Source organism: Gallus gallus, chromosome 5, assembly GCF_016699485.2.
Source record: "Gallus gallus isolate bGalGal1 chromosome 5, bGalGal1.mat.broiler.GRCg7b, whole genome shotgun sequence".
Lineage (NCBI taxonomy): Eukaryota > Metazoa > Chordata > Aves > Galliformes > Phasianidae > Gallus > Gallus gallus.
The window spans coordinates 55,800,327-55,819,178 of NC_052536.1; the positions used below are offsets into that span (position 1 = coordinate 55,800,327).

Genomic DNA, 18,852 nt, shown 5'->3' on the forward strand with positions numbered 1-18,852 from the left:
ATCTAAGTACACTGATCAGACATCCAAGCAGACAGCCAATCTCATAATACCACCTGAAACGACCATAGAATGGTTTGAGCTGGAAGGGACCTTTAAGACCATCCAGTTCCAACCCTCTGCTATAGGCAGGGACACATCCCTCTAGAGCAGGTTGCTCACAGCCCCATCCAGCCTGGCCTTGAATGCCTCCAAAGAGGAGCACCAACAACCTCACTGGGCAACCTGTTCCAGTGCGTCACCACCCTCAGAGTAAAGAACTTCTTCCTAATATCTAGTCTAAATCTACTCAATGATACCTATTATCCTTGAGTGTATCAACACTGGCAGATTTGCTGCGCTCTCCCTTGTGCTATACACCAGATGCCAAACCAAAAAGTGACAGAAGCACCAACTGTGGCTGGAGAAAACTACATCCAAGTAAGCATTTTTATGGTTAAGAATCTAAGAGTTGTGAAGGAGACACTTGGAAACTACTACCCTAACAGCAGCAGCACCACTCACGCAATGGCCCTACGCACCCAATTCATCCCTTCTGTTGAACCTTCACCATAACCTCTAACACAAAGCTCAAAAACGCAGAAGCTCAGGGCACTGTCACAAAGGATTCAATCATCAGGAGACTTCAGGCTCTTCCTCCAGGGTGAATGTATAAGCACATTGCTGAACTAACTACAGATTATGTTTCCATGGCAATCTCTGAATTCTTACATTAAATGCAGAACTTTTTGAAATGAAGATAATCCCTGACTACTAGCTTAAAAACAGCATGTTCAATGCCAGCTGGTGCAGACACCAAACAATTTCCCCTTGCAGTACCAGAATGTGTTTTGGTGGTGACTGCATTTCTAGTCCTAAAAGCAACTTTTAATTCAAAGCTCCCACACAGCCCCATGTATCAGTCAATGCAGTCACTCAATAACTGCTGAATCACAGAATCATTCAGGTTGGAAAAGCCCTCCAAGATCCCCAACCCCAACCAACCCCCCATGCCCACTGCCCACATCCCTCAGTGCCACATTTCCATGGTTCTGGAACACCTCCAGGGATGGTGACCCCACCACTCCATGGGCAGCTGTGCCACTGCAGCACCACTCTTTCAGAGAATAAATGTTTCCTAATATCCAACCTGAACCTCCCCTGGAGCAACTTGAGGTTATTCCCTCTCATCCCATCACCAGGAACCCAAGAGAACAGCATAACGTGCTCAGGAAAAAGCATCTCTTCCTCTCCAATTTTATAGGCAGAACATCACGTCACCCTTGCAACCAGTGCTAATGTCTTCTTCCCTTCAGCAACAGACTGTGGGGATAAGAGAGCTCCCACTTCTGCACATACGCCCACCCAGTCGCTGGGTTAATTTTCTCCCCATGCCTTCTGTGCTAATTCCAGCTCTTGCTGGAATTGGGTCACCTCCCAGTTCACTTTCCTCTGCAGAATGCAACTGAGCTATTTTGTTTCCCTTCTCAGTTGGATGCTAACAACTAAAATAATCTCATAAAAATAGAACTTCAGGGTGATGAAATAGAGGAGTAAGAGCGAATGGGAAATCAAGGCTGCTGCAAGTTTGCTCAAACCTAGTTTTCCACAATTCATAGCTGCTCAGAGTCAGGCCACCAACACACCTGGGTGAGTGTCCAGGCCAGAATCAAGAAGCAGGTGAAAGGCAGCAGAGGAGCATGCCTGAAGTCCTCCCTTCCCCACTCAAAAGGGAGTTTTGGAGGCGCTTTCAGGAGAAAAGCTGTGGTAGCTGCTCATAGCAGTACCCTGGGGGAAGAAAAGGTGAAGGCAATGCAATACACAGCTTTCCACGTTGAAATCCCAGGAGCTAGGAACAAAAGATCAGATTTCGTTCCTGAGTTTTCATGCCAGCGTGTTTGAAAGATGAGCTGAATTATGTGCTAAAAAGGCTTTCTTCAAGCCATTTTCAGGAATCCAGCAGGACAAATCACTTCAACACCCTTCATTAAGGGAAAACTGTAAATGAAGGTGAGCTCGGGTATTACATGAATGAGAACAGGACTAAACTGGTTACCCAGCAGGCTCGGAGGACACGTTTAGCCAGCAAAGTTGGTTCAGCTGCTCACGGCTATTTCAGGTCTATGGAGAAAGACAAAGGGTAAAGTTATGCCTCACCTACAGCAGATTTCTCATTTAAGGTTAGATTTCCTCCTGTGTTTCAGTTGGTCTCCGGCGAGGCCAACAATACCATTTAAGGTTGAAAAGTTACAATTTACATAACAAAATTATGCCTTAGTCAGAAGTTTTACTGCCAGAATAATTGCCTCATTTGAATTCAGCATTCAGTTCATTGCACTGTTTTAATGGATCCAGATTTAAAGAAAACCTTCCTTTAATAGCTTCAGACAGCTACAAAAGGAAGGCTGCTAACTCCATCTGAATGCCACTGCCACTTGCCTTCAAGTTCTCAGGCAGTGAGGAAGAGCTTTTAGTAGCAGACCTTACCTGAAAGCATCGCTAGGAGAGAAGTGAATCCCCACCCCCCCCCACTTACACACTTTGCCATGAGCATTCAAAATTCATCCTTCTTAAACAAAAATGTCTTCTCTATACGTCAGCAGCACGTTTCATTCCCAGCTCCAAGAATCAGAGCAAGGATTTCCAGCAGAAAATGCTCTGAACACAAACCAGAGCTCAATCCTCTCCCCAAACCATCCACCCTATTTCTGCAACACTCCAGTGCTGGCAAGCACAGAACTGTGGCAGCTGCAGGTTGCTTTTAAGTATAGAAAACACCAAAGGTAATCATTACGAGGTGAAGCCACTGACAATTCCCTATCATGCTTCAGAATAATTCTGTTTGTTTTCCCTACTCTGTAAACTATCAAGCTTTCTCATTCTATCTTTAGAGACAATGACTCTTCAGAACTTTATGGAACAAGCATAAAAGGTTTTCAATTCCAAACGTGTGGTTTTGAATTGCTGATAAGAGATAAATTCTGCCAGGAACCATCAGCACTGAAACAAATGGCAGTGCTGCCTTTACACTGTTATTCCATGCTGAAGCCAATGAAGTGAGAGGACCAGGTTGTTTTTTGTTTTAATTTCTAATCAGCCATGTCTTAGGCACACAAAAACAGGATACTTACAGCTCTGGAATGACACTGCTGTTTTTACAAGTTTCAGTACAGCTCGTTGTCACTACAGTTGGCTCCTATGCTGGACTGATGCATAAATGCAAGCCTTCATACACGCACACACCTCCCCTCGCTGTGGGGAAGGGAAGATCCATTAGCTACTGCACCAAGCTGACCAGAATCCTTCTGCATTTATACATCTTTTAAATCACAGCAGACTAAAAAACAAAGTATTTACTTTAATAGAAGCTGGAGGAAAGATTGGTATGAGAGGCTCCACTTTCACAACTCACAGAATTTCATGGGTTGGAAGGGACCTCAAGAGATCAAGTCCAACGCCCTACTAAATGAGGCACCCTACAGTAGGTCGCTGTCCAGCCAGCTCTTGGATATTTCTATAGAAGGCGACCTCTCTACCACCTCTCTGGACAGACTGTTCCAACACTCCTCCACTCTCACCATAAAGAGGTTCTAGATGGTTTTAAAGGTCCCTTTCAACCCAAACCATTCTATGATTCTACGTTCAACAAGACCAGACCCAGCACCAACCCCGAGTCCTTCCTAGGGTCCACAGAGAGCCTACACATCCCATCCTGTACCTCAGTCAGGACTCCCAAAATGCCCTGTGAAGCACCAAGATTTCCTCTGGGCAGCAACAACAACAAAACCAACAATGCTCTCAAACAGTACATTCACACTCTGTTTTCTGGGCAAAGCACCAGAAGGTTTTATTAAGGAGAATATTTCAATCAAAACCCCCAAAAGTTTCCTGTGGATTGCTTCCTCTAAGCGCTCACTCCAGTAGGCAAGAGCTCCTAGTGCTGCTGACTGCATGTGCAGCACCAACTCTGAAAAGCCCCTCAGAACACACAAACACAAGGCTCTAGCCAGAAAAAAAGGCAGCTGCAATGAAAAGCCACACCAAGCACAACCTCTGGCAGGGCACATCTCTTCCCTGGCATCCCATCTCTCTTATATAAAACTTAGCTCCTCTGCAGAGAACACTGATAATTACAAAGGATTGAGCACTGCATGTGAGCTCAGCCATGGTCAACCACTTGTTATTTCTGGAAGTGCTTGGTGGGTCCTTTGGCACGATCTCTGGTACCACTTCCATCCCCTTTGTACTGCTGGGCAGGCAGAGCTGCTTCAAAGGCATTCTGCAGATCCTGCCGGGGTGGGAAAGTCCCAGCTAACAGCCAGGGTGGACAATACTCTGCTACTCACTGGAGCTTGTTCTGGTGCATGGAAAGCATCCAAGCCTGGAGAGAGGTGGGTTGGTAAGCACGGTGCTCCAGAGCAGGAGCTGGTGGGACTGCAGCAGCCGTGGAGGCATCTGGTTTCTAGAAAAAGCACTCCCCTGCAGCACTACCTTCAGACTGAAGCAACGGCTCCCAATCCCTTTGCGCCTGCCTAACTGCCTCCTGCAACATAGATTGGCCTGGGTTGAAAAGGACCACAATGATCATTGAGTTTCAACCCTCCCCTGCTATGTGCAGGGTCGCCAACCACCAGCCCAGGCTGCCCAGAGCCACATCCAGCCTGGCCTGGAATTCCTCCACGGATGGGGACACAAAGCAAGAGAGGATCACAGCCCACACAGCTAAACAGGTCTTTTATCACAAGACTTGCCAGTGTTTTGGATGTAGGTTGCTCTGAATGTACTGCCTCCTATTTATTCCCATGGAAACTTCAAGAGATACAAAGAGCACAATAACACTATGTGATAGAGCAAATTCTCAGCTACAAAGCACTATTTTTCAATGCAGTCACCACCATCAGCTCTGCAGTTCATCATTGGCAAAACAAGATCCTGCACCAGCAGAGGTGACCCACTGTCACTGTTGACACATCCATTGTTTGGTCTCCAAGGAGGTATTCAAGGCCAGGCTGGATGTGGCTCTGGGCGGCCTGGTCTGATGGTTGGTGACCCTTCACATAAGCGGGGGGGGGGGGGGGGGGGGGGGGGGTGAAACTAGATGATCATTGTGGTCCTCTTCAACCCAGGCCATTCTATGATTCCATAAACATTCACTGATGAATGTCAGTGAGTGCCATTTTCTCTGCATGGAGGAATTCAATGACACACCTCTGCTTCACGCACACTTCTGTGTCAGATGCCATTTCATCAGGCTGTCCCTCTGCTGTCCATCTGCCAACAAAATCTAACAGAATATTGGTGGAAAGGTTCAACCTCTACTGCCATACCATCAATTTCCACCTGCAATGTCATGGGCATAAGAAACATAAGAAAAATAGGACACATTACTTTGGGAACAGCCTCTGTATAAAAGCACTTACCAAATGACATACAATCAATTATTCATTGAAGCCTCAGGAAGCTCAGATCTCCATTCCCTACTTTCCAATCACGCCACAGATGACACAGGGATGACAGAAAGAGGGAAAACAGCAACTGACAGACCTGGTATTTGGAGTCATCGGTTGCTCCAAAAGCATTCAGCACAAAGATGATGGCAGAGCAAACACCCTAGACAGACATTCCCCAGTTTTACAGAAACAGTGATGTTTCCTTTTGGAAACATTATCTTTCCATCATGTTCATTCCCTCATTTATTAATTGCAACCGGACCAAGGTCATTCTTAATACAATGGGGTAAGAAGCTTCATTAAGTAGTTAAACCAACAGTGATGCTATTCAGTCATCACTTTTGCACATACAAAATGTGCACACATGAAAGGCTGTAGGAATTAACCTTGGACTGCACTATCATTAAGAAACTCAGGAGCTCAAAAGGAAGAATAAGCAAAAGCAGAAGGAAAGTCACCAGTTTGTTCTTCGAAACTCAAGCCTAAAGGACCCGGTTCATGAAGCTGGCAATGCTGTGGCATAGAGGATTTCACCGTAGACAGAGCAACCCAAAAGGCATTCCTCCTGGAGTCTCATTGTAATGAACACGTCCCAAATAAGAGAAGAAGAAACTCCAACTGAACATGTTTCTCCTTCAGGAAGGATACAGGAAGTAGACATAGGTTTCAAGTCTTCAGGTCAATATCACCTGGAAGGCAGCACTGCATTGGAGAAAGACTGTGGCATCTCCAGGCCTGGTGGTCTTACTTTGGTGTAAAGAAGTGCTTTGAAAGAAAAGAAGATTACAAAGACATGGGGAAAACGGGGAAAAGAAATAATACAATATATACCAGATAATCTGAAGGTTTTCAAAAGAAGAACTTTCTTGAAAAACACTCTGAAGTGTGATTTATTCCTATGGTCTTCAGGAGGCACAAGGAGATCTACTGGGTAAGACAGATTGACAAACAATTGCTGAAAGGCACCAACAAGCTGTCTGAACAGCAGAGAGCTCCAGGTGATGAACAATAAAACACAAGTCTCAAAACCAAAGACGCCTCAAAAATCAGCCTGGAGAACAATCTGTTTTTGTTACAAGTGACCTCAACAACAAAGCTACAGAAATGAAAGGCAACGCCAACGTGGAAGGGGCACAAAGCACCTGGTAATAGAAACAGGGCAGAATTTTGAAGTACAGATGGTGATGCAGCAGAAGGCTGAACAGGAAGAAGCACAGTTGCAGTTAACTGAAAAAGGTGCTAGAAATAGACACATCCACGACACAGAGGCAAATGAAGGCAAATCTGTGACATTTAGAAGTCCTCCTGTAAGGTCTCCTTTGGGAGTCAGCACACAGTTATTGTCATGGCTCAGAGGAGATTCACCTGGACTAAGAACAGTCACTATTCAGTAAGCTACTACAAAACACGGGGGCCACTGGGCACAGCAAAATGGAGGTGAGGGGATACGGCTGCAGTTTACAGAACACAGCAAAAGAGGCAAAACTGAAAATGAGAGGTTGTCCTTATGCAAAATACATAATATCACCAGCTCAAATTAACATGTAAGCTGGCATGAACATTCATTCTGGGGATTGAAACGTTCCTAATTGCACAGTTAAAGCTGTCATCTTCAATAATGGTTTAATCTATGGGAGAAGAAAAGGCAGAAGCCCAGCCTAAAAACAATTACAAGTTTACCAAAAGGATTATGAGATACTCCTTGGGAAAGCAAGGAGCTGGGCAACCAAAGGAGTCCTTTCCAGCCCTAAATTACTACGAGACTAACATAGCAAGTATATGTTGCCTACATAACCACAAGGAACAAAGGTTAAAGTTTACTTTAAACCCACGTGAATTCTGGAAATGAGAAAGCTGCCTCTCTTCCTTCAGATTGAGGAAGTTTCAGAGTCTTGGTTTCCAAAGAGATATGTTTGGTTTTTTTTTCAAACTGGCATGTTCTTTCATTTGCATAAGGACAAGTTGTTCTGCACAGCGTTCCTATAACAAGACACAGTGAGAGGCGTTCACTTAATTGTCGCATAAGCACAAGTGTTTGAAATCAGTTGTGCATTTCTTCTTAGCAAGAGACACAGGAGAAGGAACAATACAAAACTTAAGATTAAGCCAATCCACTTACTTACTCCATAGTAAGACAAACCACAACAATGACTGCCAGCATTTCCACTTGCTGTAAGCTGACCGCATGTAGTAGGCTTTAAAACAACAAGCTACTCTCCAATATACTTCAAAGCCATGTTCCCAAATTAATTTACAGCTGTTACTAAAAAAAAATTATAATAATCAAAGGTTTCTCCAAGTACAGTACCATCTGTAGTTGTCATTAGCAAAAGCAGTGTCAAAGAACATTTCTGCCCTTAAGCCATTACATTTCAGTTAAAGACGATCGGAAGGTAAGGGCTGAGACCAACTAAGTGACATGCAAGACAGTAAGAAAGCAAGGAGAAGGCCAAATGGGTGATAAATATTTAGCTACAGGCAGGCCAGCTGGTCTGTTCATACCGTTTGACTTGATGGAAGGTAGAAGATGCAGAATTCAGTGGTTCCCTGTGGAGTCCAGCTCTGCAGGAACTCTTCATCGTAACTCCCCCTCCAGCTAAGGCACACCGTCACAGCCAGTCCATCCTGCTTCACATGCAAGGCTCCCTCCTCAGCTCTCCTCGCCCTGCACAGAGCTTCACAGTGTCTCTCCCACCTAGAAACTGAACAAACATGAGAAAAGTAGCATCACGTCGGAGTACAGCAGGGCACAGATCATCAGGACAAGGATCCCTTCCCAGAAGAGGGTGAAGAGGGATAGAAAAATATACATACACATAAATATACTACTACATATAGTACATGTTCTATGTATATATGAACACACACTACACACACACACGTCCAGATACATAAATATAAAAAGAACTTATACAACTTCACATCATGCCATTATTGCAGCTGGAGTTTCTGAACACAGTTAAAACAGAAATGAACACCCCCAACACCACGTATGCTGCTGTGCTTATATGTAGCTGCAGCCCTACCTGGGTACCTCCCATGGGACATGTCGTCCTCCAAGCTCCACGCAAACCAGACACACAAGACCTTCCTTCTTGTTAGCACAGCATCAAGCCAGCAGTAAGATCTGATGCTGCCAGGGGAGTTACGTTAGCTTTCTAATCAAAGTAACACGTCCCCTTTCATAGAGAACAAAATAAAACATGCCACCACAAAGCTCCAAACCATCTGAAAACTGCCCTGTCTTTGCATCACACCCAGATAAGGCAGCAGATTTCACCAAAACAAAGCTGTTCTGCAGTATCTCACTTGCCTTCTACGCCTCGTCCTTGGAGCTGACACCAGCAGCGGTGCTGCAGCACACTTTGACAGTGGAAGAACAACCACCATCAAATCAGAACACGAACTATGTGACGCAGTTAAGGTGCTCTGGAAAAGCTTGAATATTCAAGCCTGAGTTGCTAGTAGACTGCTTTAATGATTGTTTGGTTCCTCCTCTCTGAAGAACTACGCACAACAATGCCATAACGAAGGAACGCTATGTAAGACACTAATGATAAAGCTGTGGCCTCACAGTATTTAGAATTAGAGCAGGTTGTTCTCTTTTCAACTCCAGGATGAGAGCCTGTCCCACCATCTCCTGCCCAGTGAGGTTCTGAATGGCCCCTCCCTGGAGGCATTCAAGGCCAGGCTGGATGGGGCTGTGAGCAACCTGCTCTAGATGGAGGTATCCCTGCCTATAGCAGTGGGTTGGAGCTAGATGGTCTTAAAGGTCCCTTCCAACCCAAACCATTCTACGATTCTATGATGATTCTGCAACACCTGGGGACTTCAGAACTGCACCCACCTTTACACAGCTCACTTAATTGGCACCCAACCAATGTGGTTTACAACCCAATGCTGCCACTGAACACTCCTGGCCTGGGAAGCGCTCTCCAACTCTGCAGTCACACTCAGAGAAAGTGGTTAAGGATGACTTTCTCAGCAGAGAGAGAAGTTGGTTTGCATCCAGCTGGACTTAAGCGTTAAAGGAATTTCACAATTCCTCCAGTGATGGGGAATGAGAGGTTAATCATTCGCCCATGTTTGAGTAAGCAGGAGCCTGAAATAATACATAAAATATTATGAAAACACATTCCAGTCCTTCCCGAAGAAGTCTCTCCTGAGCTCTACACAATGCAAAGAAACACACTGAACGGAGAAGACTGAGGCATTGCACGGGCAGAGCTGGAGGGTGAGAGTGTGCCCTCTGCTCCACGAGATCAGAAAGACCAGCAGTTAGAAGACATGGTTAACAGCTGCACAAATCACAGCTTTGGACTTAAATGCCATCCTCACGAAACTACCCAGAGCCCATAACAAGGACCTACCTGCACGACTGAAATCTGAGCACCAAAGAAGTCGGGCATTTGGGATTTTTTTAGAAAATGTATTTCTAAACATATGCCCACTGCTTTATGGAAATCAGTAGTTAAACAAAATCACTCCTTTCCCAGGAACCACCACTAAGAGGCATTGAAATTCTGACTTCTATCCAAGCTTTTGTCTGGCTTCGCCTTCTGGCTTTACTGACACCAGCATTTCAGACTCAGCAGGAACTGTATCACAGAAACATTATTATATCCACACCCAAATAAATGCAAACATACAGTTTTAAGAATGCCAGTCACTTTTTCACTAGCTTAAACTCTCAACATGTACTCCTGGTTGAGCACACCGCATGTTTTGTCCCAGTCCTACTGCTTTGTAAATCAAAATGAAAAAAAGAGAAACTGAGAAGTGATAAAAAAGATAGCTATATACACAAGGAAAAAATAATCTCATTCACAGCAGAGCCTGAAAAGCAAAAACATCATGCAAATTCACTCTGGCTGGGGTAGGCACAACCCCAGTCCAAGCACAGGTATCGTATCGTGGGATGCCATGCATTTAAAAGAAGCCATACCACCTTCTACAGGAAGCCAAAAGCTGACAAAATCCATACAGACAAGTTCACTGGGGCACAGTGCAGCACAGATGAAAACACAGCTCCATACAAAGCATGCTTTTTCCCCTTCTTTAGCCGCTGGTCTATAGAAAAGAGCTGAAATAGACTATTAACGGCAGCAATCTACTGACAAATTCCTACTGTGTAAGTACTAAAAAGCTGTGCTTGTGAATTAAAAAAGGGAAAAATAATCAGCATCCAAGCCAGAACAGAGATACTTACTGCCTCCTAGCTACCACAGCATTTCTTAACCGAGGCTGATCCTTATCAGGAGGTGCTTCCCTTCTTTGCTTAGTTTTGCAGAGTTGAGTACGGTCTGAAAACCGAAATACAGATGCACAGAGAAACAGAACAGAAAGAGGAAAATAAGAAACTAATCTTGTTGCTCTCCTTTCCTGAAACCGCCCCCAAACATATGCCTGTGTGCATCAGATGTGGGAAGGACTCGGATCTTGGCAGCAGGAAGCATCACACTCTCGGCAGCGGACAGCAGACTGCTGAATGGTCCCACCAAACTGCCTATCTTACCACCATTTCTGAACCGCTCCTGCAGCATTAAATAGCACGGAATGAGGTGGAAATCATCTGTGCAGCAACACACCACAGCCTTTTCTATTTACAGGCACTGCAGCAGTTAAGGCTTTACTGCAGGCGCAGTGTGTTTTAAGGAGCAGCAATGGTAACTGATGAAGTATTTCAAAGGATGGGCTCACTCCTTGAGAAAATTTGCTTTCTAGGAAGCAGGCAGTGGCATAGGGACTGGCTCTGAGCAGAACCCCTGCTGTTGCTAAGAGCAGAACAGTCTCTGCCAGCCTGAGCAGCCCACCTCCAGACAGGGACTGGCTCTGGGATGCTCTCCAGCCACACAGCACCATGGCACCGACTCAGCTGGGCAGTGACCAGCACGCTCAGGATGCAGGAGGAAGCAAAGGCAAGTCTTTCAGAAGAAACTCAGAAGAGTTAACACAGATGCAGTCATTAAAAGGGACTTAACCATTGCTGAGGCCTTATAAAACAGAGCTTTGTTTGGTCTATACCAAACAGCCAGCGACAGTCCCTGCATCCCAATGCTTCTGTTTTTTCATCCAATGCAGTGAGGATGTGGGATTCTGCACGGTGGATTCAACCTATGTGTACTTCAAACTCTCCTTTAATCATAGCTTCTTCCTACAGTAGCCTCCATGTTAGTTTATGGCAACACATTTCAGTCCCTATCACACCACGTATTCGCACCTAGTGAAAAGGGCAGCAATCAGCTCCATGACAAAATGAGGGTTTTTCAATCACAGAATGGCTTGGGTTGGAAGGGACCTCAAGGATCGTGAGGCTCCAACCCCCTGCCACAGGCAGGGCCACCAACCTCCACATGTAATACCAGCCCAGGCTGCCCAGGGCCCCATCCAACCTGGCCTTGAACACCCCCACGGATGGACGGGGCATCCACAGCCTCTCTGGGCAGCTGTTCCAGCACCTCACCACTCTCTTGGTAAAGGTCTTTCAGCCCAAAGAACTGTTCCAGCAGCAGCACCCTTCCAAGCTTATTCAACCACCTCATTTCACTGACTGGTTCTCACTCCATGGTTAAAAAAAAAAAGCAAGAAGTAGGAAAAAGACACCAAAGCCCAACCCTGCATACATACCACAGGGAGGGCTTGAACGGGGCAATGGAGGGGTTGGTTTCAATGTGATTTTTCACCAACCAGAAAGAAAAGCAGGGCAATACCTACCTATAACTACCTACTTTAAGCATCCTAAAGAAATACTTTTATAAAAAAAATAATTTAAAAATCATGAGTTGGATTTCTAACAAAACAGTCTTAAAGAAAATGCCAATCTAGCTGTAGACATCCCTGCTCATCTGAGGGGAGTTGGACCAGATGACCTCTAGAGGTCCCTTCCAACAATCCTATGGTTCCGTGAGTCCATGAAACAAGTATGTTTTCACTAGAACTGCCTGAGAGCTTCAGGGATTGAACTCAGGTTTTTGTCTCCATCCACAAGCAGCTGGTAACAAATCCACCCAGTTTCCTGTGCGTTTAATAAGGACACTGCATCCATCTTTGAGCTATTATGAGATTCAAAGATTAACACCTACAGTCAGATGAGGGCCTTTACATCCTGTCAGACTCTACAATTCAGCCTTTTTATTTAACTGTTCAGTTATTTAACTGGAATTTGAAGATTCCCTTGCAAATTTGGACTTGGACACACATCAGCAGGGTGTTCTGAAATAGAGTCCAGCTTCACGACTGCTCCTACCACACGAGGGTCTCATTCCTCATTCTCCTCCCAACACCTCATGTCCTTCCTTCTGTCAGCACTGGTCTCTGCCCCACTTCCATCTGAATCAACTCAAGGAGCTGAACTAGGAGAAAATTAAGCCAGAAAAGTAGGCAGCAACAAACCACCCATATCCAGACCCAAAGCACAATGGGACAAAGTTTTCAACAACTGAATTCAATCGCCTGAAAGCCACACCTTGAAGCATGCTGTGAGAGGTGCCTGCCCTCAAAGGGGTTTTTATATTCCTTCCAGACAACGGAAATAAACTTTTGAACACACATGTAATATGCAGAGTGTTCTGTAAGAGGGGAACAAGCACATGGGCTCCAAAGCTCTGAAGCTGGATTGCTCACTGCTGTCAAACATCAGAACTTGGTGGAGTCACCGTCCCTAGAGATGAAACATGAAGATGTGGCATTGAGGGACATCTTAGTGGGGCACAGTGGTGAGAGGCTGGCAGCCAGACTAACCGATGGTAGTCTTTTCCAATGCTAATGATTCTATACCTGCTGCATTATCGAGGCCTCATTCTAATGAAGGGAGAGACTGTCAACCTTTCCAAGATCATGTCAATAAAGAATGAAAGGTTTTCAATTTATAGCTCTGGTGTTTTCCCCTCTTCAGGTGTGGTCGGTGTTGGAATGATCTAGCTATCCTCTTTCCCCTCAAAAGGGAAGATCTCAAAAGGGAAGAAGAAAACAAGCTCTACTGCACCTTGCTGATCCTCCATTTTTGTACTGGAAGTGATCACAAAGTGTTTCACTTGTTCAGCTATTCCTGAAAGGCTTCAGCTGCCTTGCACAATTTGGTTAGGGACATTATCTGTTGCTCAACTGGGAAGAACTGCCTCACTGGATTTGTTCTGCTTGACCCAGGAGAAAAACAAAACCAGTATAAACCCATTATTTGCCAATCCTGCTGCAGTGCTGATGACAAACACACAGATCACACATTACTTCACTCTCTAGAAGGCGACCAACTCCTCTGGCACTCGTTGTCACCGCATAATCCATGCTGTGTCCCGAATGACAAGCAGAGGGTAGCTGAACACTGTTGCTACAGCTGCTGTGCTCTTGGGTTACTAGGTATGGGTAAAGACACTGCAATGCATTTAGGGCCACGTGATCCATGAGCCACAGCTGAATTATTTAGCATCTAAAACTAGATTTGTTTTGCCATGCAGATCGTGAATTAATGAAAGCTCAGCTGAATGGCTACTTTCTTGGGGCGAGGGGAAGGAGAAAGCTTCCAGAAGCCTTCCTATTATAGAAGCAATAGAGCTGGTTCCAAAAATAGTAGGCAAGCACTCCAAGAGCTCTGGAGACGTCGTGCCCTGGTTTTATGAGGCTGAAGCCTCACTCGATTGCTCCTCAACATGCAGAGGATGCTGGAAACGTCTGAAAGATGCAGAAGTGACGTTAAATTGGGAGTTTTAGGACAAACACCAGAGAGAAATCTAGACAGTGTAGATGAAAGAGATCAACTTAAATAGCAATAGGGAGCAACCTGTCCCACTTAAGAGACAGACAGATAAAACCAGAAAGCAGAATCTTATCTTTCCTCAAGAACACAATGTTATTTTGCTAAAGAAGATCATGATTATTAGAACAATGATGTTGCAGATTAAGACTGTCAACAGCGATTTCATCACTCTGCTTTGCTGTTTGGATATTAGGGACCCTGGCTGGAGAGGTTCACTTGACTCATTTTGGCACACATTTGGTAGATGCGTTTTTGCTGCAACAGCTAATGAACAGCCCATCACATGGCCTGGCTGACAGTAATTATGCACTAGTTAGCCAGTAATGGTTTGTTAGCGATCCAGCAGAACAGCATAACCCACTCTAATTCCTAATTTTCAGTCTCCTTTGTCTGTTCTGTGGCAGCACTTATAATACAATGAGAATCAACTACTTTGCAGTACTTCTCTGACTACAAATGTAACTTTGAATCTTTGTACTCCAGCACAGGACTGGCTTCTTTATTGGCATATACTAAAATGGCATCAGGAAACAAATCCTACACTTGACACTCTAAGATGAAGTCTCCCCGCAACATAGCACACAATGCATAGTACTAAAGGGGTTATCAAATGGCTGCTAAAGCCACCAGATAGGCAAATACAGTTCCTTCTTGCAAGCTTTGTTAATAAGGAGAACGCCACAGTAGGTGACCTGGTATTAATCACTATATTTATCAGCTTTGATGTTTGCTGAATATGGCTCTTTCTGGCTTGGACAAGCCTTTGGGATGACAGCTGTGCTTTAATGCAGACTGCTCCAAATGCTCTGAGCAAAGGTCCAGCCCCAGCAGTTCAGCAGGGTGAGTTACAACTGATTTTCATTTCTTTCTACAGAATCTCTCCCTTTAACCAAAGGGCTATGCTGCAGGTTTCTCTGTCCTGTATCTTTCCCAGCAAAATCCTGTCTTTGAAAAAATAAAGTGGATTCATTCAGCCAACACATTGGAGAGCTGTCAACTTACAGTATTCACTATGCACCCCAAAAGCATCCCCATTTTCTCAGTGGGCTCCAAAACTACACCCAGCAACTGGAAGCCCTGCTAGAGCAACAGAAACAGATTAAAGATGACAGTGCTCACAGAAAAATGTTCTATAAGTAACTGTGACATTTCTGTGCAGTATTTCTGTACTTGAAAATGCCTATTTTTTGTAATATATTCCTGAATCCACCCGGTTTTCATATATGAGTATCTCAGGCTGGATGTGGCTCTGGGCAGCCTGGGCTGGTGGTTGGTGACCCTGCACATAGCAGGGGGTTGGAACTGGATGAGCACTGTGGTCCTTTGCAACCCAGGCTGTTCTATGATTCAACAATTTTGCACCTATGTGCCACGTGATTTATTCGTCAGGAAATGTTAAAATCGTTTCAAATTTTCATTTGGTGCTGTGTAAGCCTGCTGATGGCCAAGCTTCACACATTTACAGAAAACTATCTTCCATCTTGCCAGGATAACATAAAACACTGAACTATGAAATGTGAAGTTTCTACGTCAGCGGCTTACAAAAACTGTGCTCTCCAGACTTAGGAAAACAGCTCAAGTAAGTGTACCCAACTTCAGGGCAGGTGACACTCAATAGAAAGCTCAAACTCTTTTGCACCTAACATTTCATAGCTTGAGGCACCATTAGTTGTATTGAGGACAGCAAACTTTCAACAGAACAGATTTGTTAAGAGTATTTAGAAACAACCCACCCACAAAAAGCACATCACCACCTACACCTCTCAACAAGCATTGGATTCACTCCTTCCCAGTGGTATCTTGCTTAATAAAAAGAAGCTCAGGAAGAATAGGTTGCAATTTCAGACCAAAAAAATAAATTGCTCATTAACGTGAGGTTCTAACATGGTCTACAGATGCATTAATGAAAAGAAAATGCTGTTCTGATACGTAACTTGTTTCAGGTGTATAGCTAGCCATACGCTGCAAAACATACCCTAAAACTCAGAACGTTTTCAGAGCATTAACTCCACCAAAGCAGCCTGGTCTTATACACTTCCCAGCTAACCAACTTGGGCAGCAACAAGGCACAACACATCCAACTCTGAACTGATTCATTTGTTTACATCCAAGTAATGGCTATCAAAGGGAAGACAGCCTGGATTCTGAACAGAGGTGTAGCCCTGTTTTTATCAGTTAATCTCACGCCACTATTGCCCAAAACTCTTCACTGTGCTCCACTCAAAGGGCCTCAACTCTACCCCAGCTGGCCAGCAACCCGAGAACCCACCAACTGTAGTGAAAAGAACCCCACAGACCAGAAAAGCCTTGCAGAACCCAAAAGCAGAGGCACACAACCAATGACACGTTAAGGCTACAGATGAAGACAGAACAGCAACAGCATGTGCTAAAACTCAAACTATGTGCTCGTTGGGATCTTTTTAACAAATTCTTAAGAGAAGAATATACACGGAACATCTTCTGCTGAAATAACTCAGCTATGGATAAGCTTGTTTTCTTGGCAAGCAAATGGCAGTACAGACCAGCATTAAATACAGTGTTTCTGTACGACTGCTTCAAAAAGCTGTTGAAATACCCAAGCTAATTTTGAAACCTACCAATCCAGTGGATCTTAAGATACTTTTCGTTACATTTTAAAGACTTCTTCCATTAATAACTTGATGCAAAAATAGTTTCCCCATTCTTCAGAGCCTTGCAGTTGATAGCCTAGCAACACAATTAAATTTTTAGAAATTCTAAGCATAACATAAATTCTGCCATAATTCTTTTTTTTTTTTTCAAAGAAAACATAGAAGAAAAAAATAGCATCTGCATTTAGGTACAGGTTGTGCATATTCAGTTACCTTGTTAACTGTGAGGACGTGTGCTGCACATCTCTCACTTCTCACCCTCAACTTCAACATCCAGCAACCTGTACCTTCACTCTAAGGCTTGTTAATATGAAAGTATCCTGACAAACAGGAATAAGCATGCTCCTATATAGCTCAGTGCTTCCCTCCAGTACAAGTAGAATCATAGAATGGCCTGGGTTGCAAAGGACCACAATGCTCATCCCGTTCCAACCCCCTGCTATGTGCAGGGTCGCCAACCAGCAGCCCAGGCTGCCCAGAGCCACATCCAGCCTGGCCTTGAATGCCTGCAGGGATGGGGCATCCACAGCCTCCTTGGGCAACCTGTTCAGTGCGTCACCACACACTGAGTGAAAAACTCCCTCCTAAAATAATACTGTCTTTTCAAGGTTTTCACCTCTAGGACAGAACATTAAAAATGCAAACGAATGTAAGGAAACAAATCATCAAGAAATCAAGGTGAAAATAGAGAACCCCAAACTGTTTCTTCTGCAGAAGGGTTCTGCAGTTAAACCCAACTGCACCAGATTTCAGGTTGGGGACTGTTAGTTTGCTGTGAAACCACTCAGCACATTTTTAGGCTTCCCAGCAGAGCAGCTGTTGTGGTGCTCACAACAGAAGGACATAACCTTGCAAATTAAACATGCCAGCTCCAACGGCTCTGCTCATCGCACTGCCTTTCGTCAACACACTGCTACCAAAAGCCTTCCCTACAAGCCAGCTGCAATCTGCTAGCCTGAGAACTGAATTACTGAAGTAATAATCAAGCTGTATCAGCTGCATCTCTCAGCATTTAACATCTCGGACTAATTTTCTGTGAGCCTGCAGGAAATAGTTTCTAACAGCTCCCTCAAGAAAATAAGCTACAAGCTGGAGTTGGTGTGGGGCTTTCCCCCCCCCCCCCCCCCCCCCCCCCCCCCCCCATTCTGAGCCATCTCTGCACTATTTCATAGCTTTGATAATTGTACCACTGACTAACCTCCAACTGGGAATAACTGTTTTTATCATCACTATTAAAAACAGGCCCTCACACTGTTAGGAATCTGGAAAGTCACTGTAGCTGCATCCCACCCTTCAGCCTCTCAAAACACTACACAGCAATGAAAATATGTGCTGAAACCAGAGGATCCCTGTGCTGAGCACCTCCTGTAATTTGGGGGTAATTACAACTGCTTCTCAGAGAAGGCAGACGTGGAAATTTGATTATTGATTTTAGAGGGGCAAACGATGTTCACTCTTCCTTTATGAGATCTCACCTTAAGTGTTCCACGCTGGACTGGGGAAGCCAAATTATCTTCAGAAGTGTACCAGTAAGGTGGGTGCTATCAGACTTCGCACATCCACCTAACCTCACGGCTGATGGCTGCTTTGGGTTTCAAGGCACGAGATCCATCTGCAGTTTTCATCTCCCGATCCCACACTTCCTTGGTTTTTATAGATCAGGCAGAAGATGACTGATGGCTCTCAGAGAAGCTGCGAGATGCAAAACAACCTAACAGCTTCAAGAACAGCAGATTTCCAAAACAGCTTTTAATTATCTGAAGGTGCAGCTGCCAAGCAGACAGCAGAGGCTGTGCATCACGTACAGACAGGGGAGTTCCCATGGGTTTATTCCGCAGCCAATTACAGTGGATTAACCTATTAGTAAGAGTAAAATATTTTTGTTTGGACTCAAGTTGCAGCGACCTGAAAAAAATCACTGCCACTCACAGCCTGACACGCAGGATCTGTTTTATCACACTTCCAGTCATCACTGCCCATAAACACACCCTATAAGGGACCTCTCCCTCTTGTTTAATGCATCTTCTGTCATCGGCTCCCTCAC

General features: G+C 44.7%; 1 protein-coding gene across 34 annotated transcripts in view; it reads right to left on the bottom strand.

Moving 5' to 3' along the window:
* FBXO34 (F-box protein 34) overlaps window positions 1-18,852 on the bottom strand; it is a 41,989-nt gene that overhangs the window by 3,176 nt on the left and 19,961 nt on the right. For 13 of the 34 annotated variants that reach the window (XM_040701086.2, XM_040701083.2, XM_015287517.4 and 10 more), the window contains 1 exon segment: window positions 7,929-8,128. The exons of 1 other annotated variant lie outside the window; for it this stretch is intronic. In XM_040701086.2, coding sequence (XP_040557020.1) covers window positions 7,929-8,005 — 77 coding nt within the window. In that variant the 5' untranslated portion in view covers window positions 8,006-8,128. 34 annotated transcript variants of the gene reach the window in all.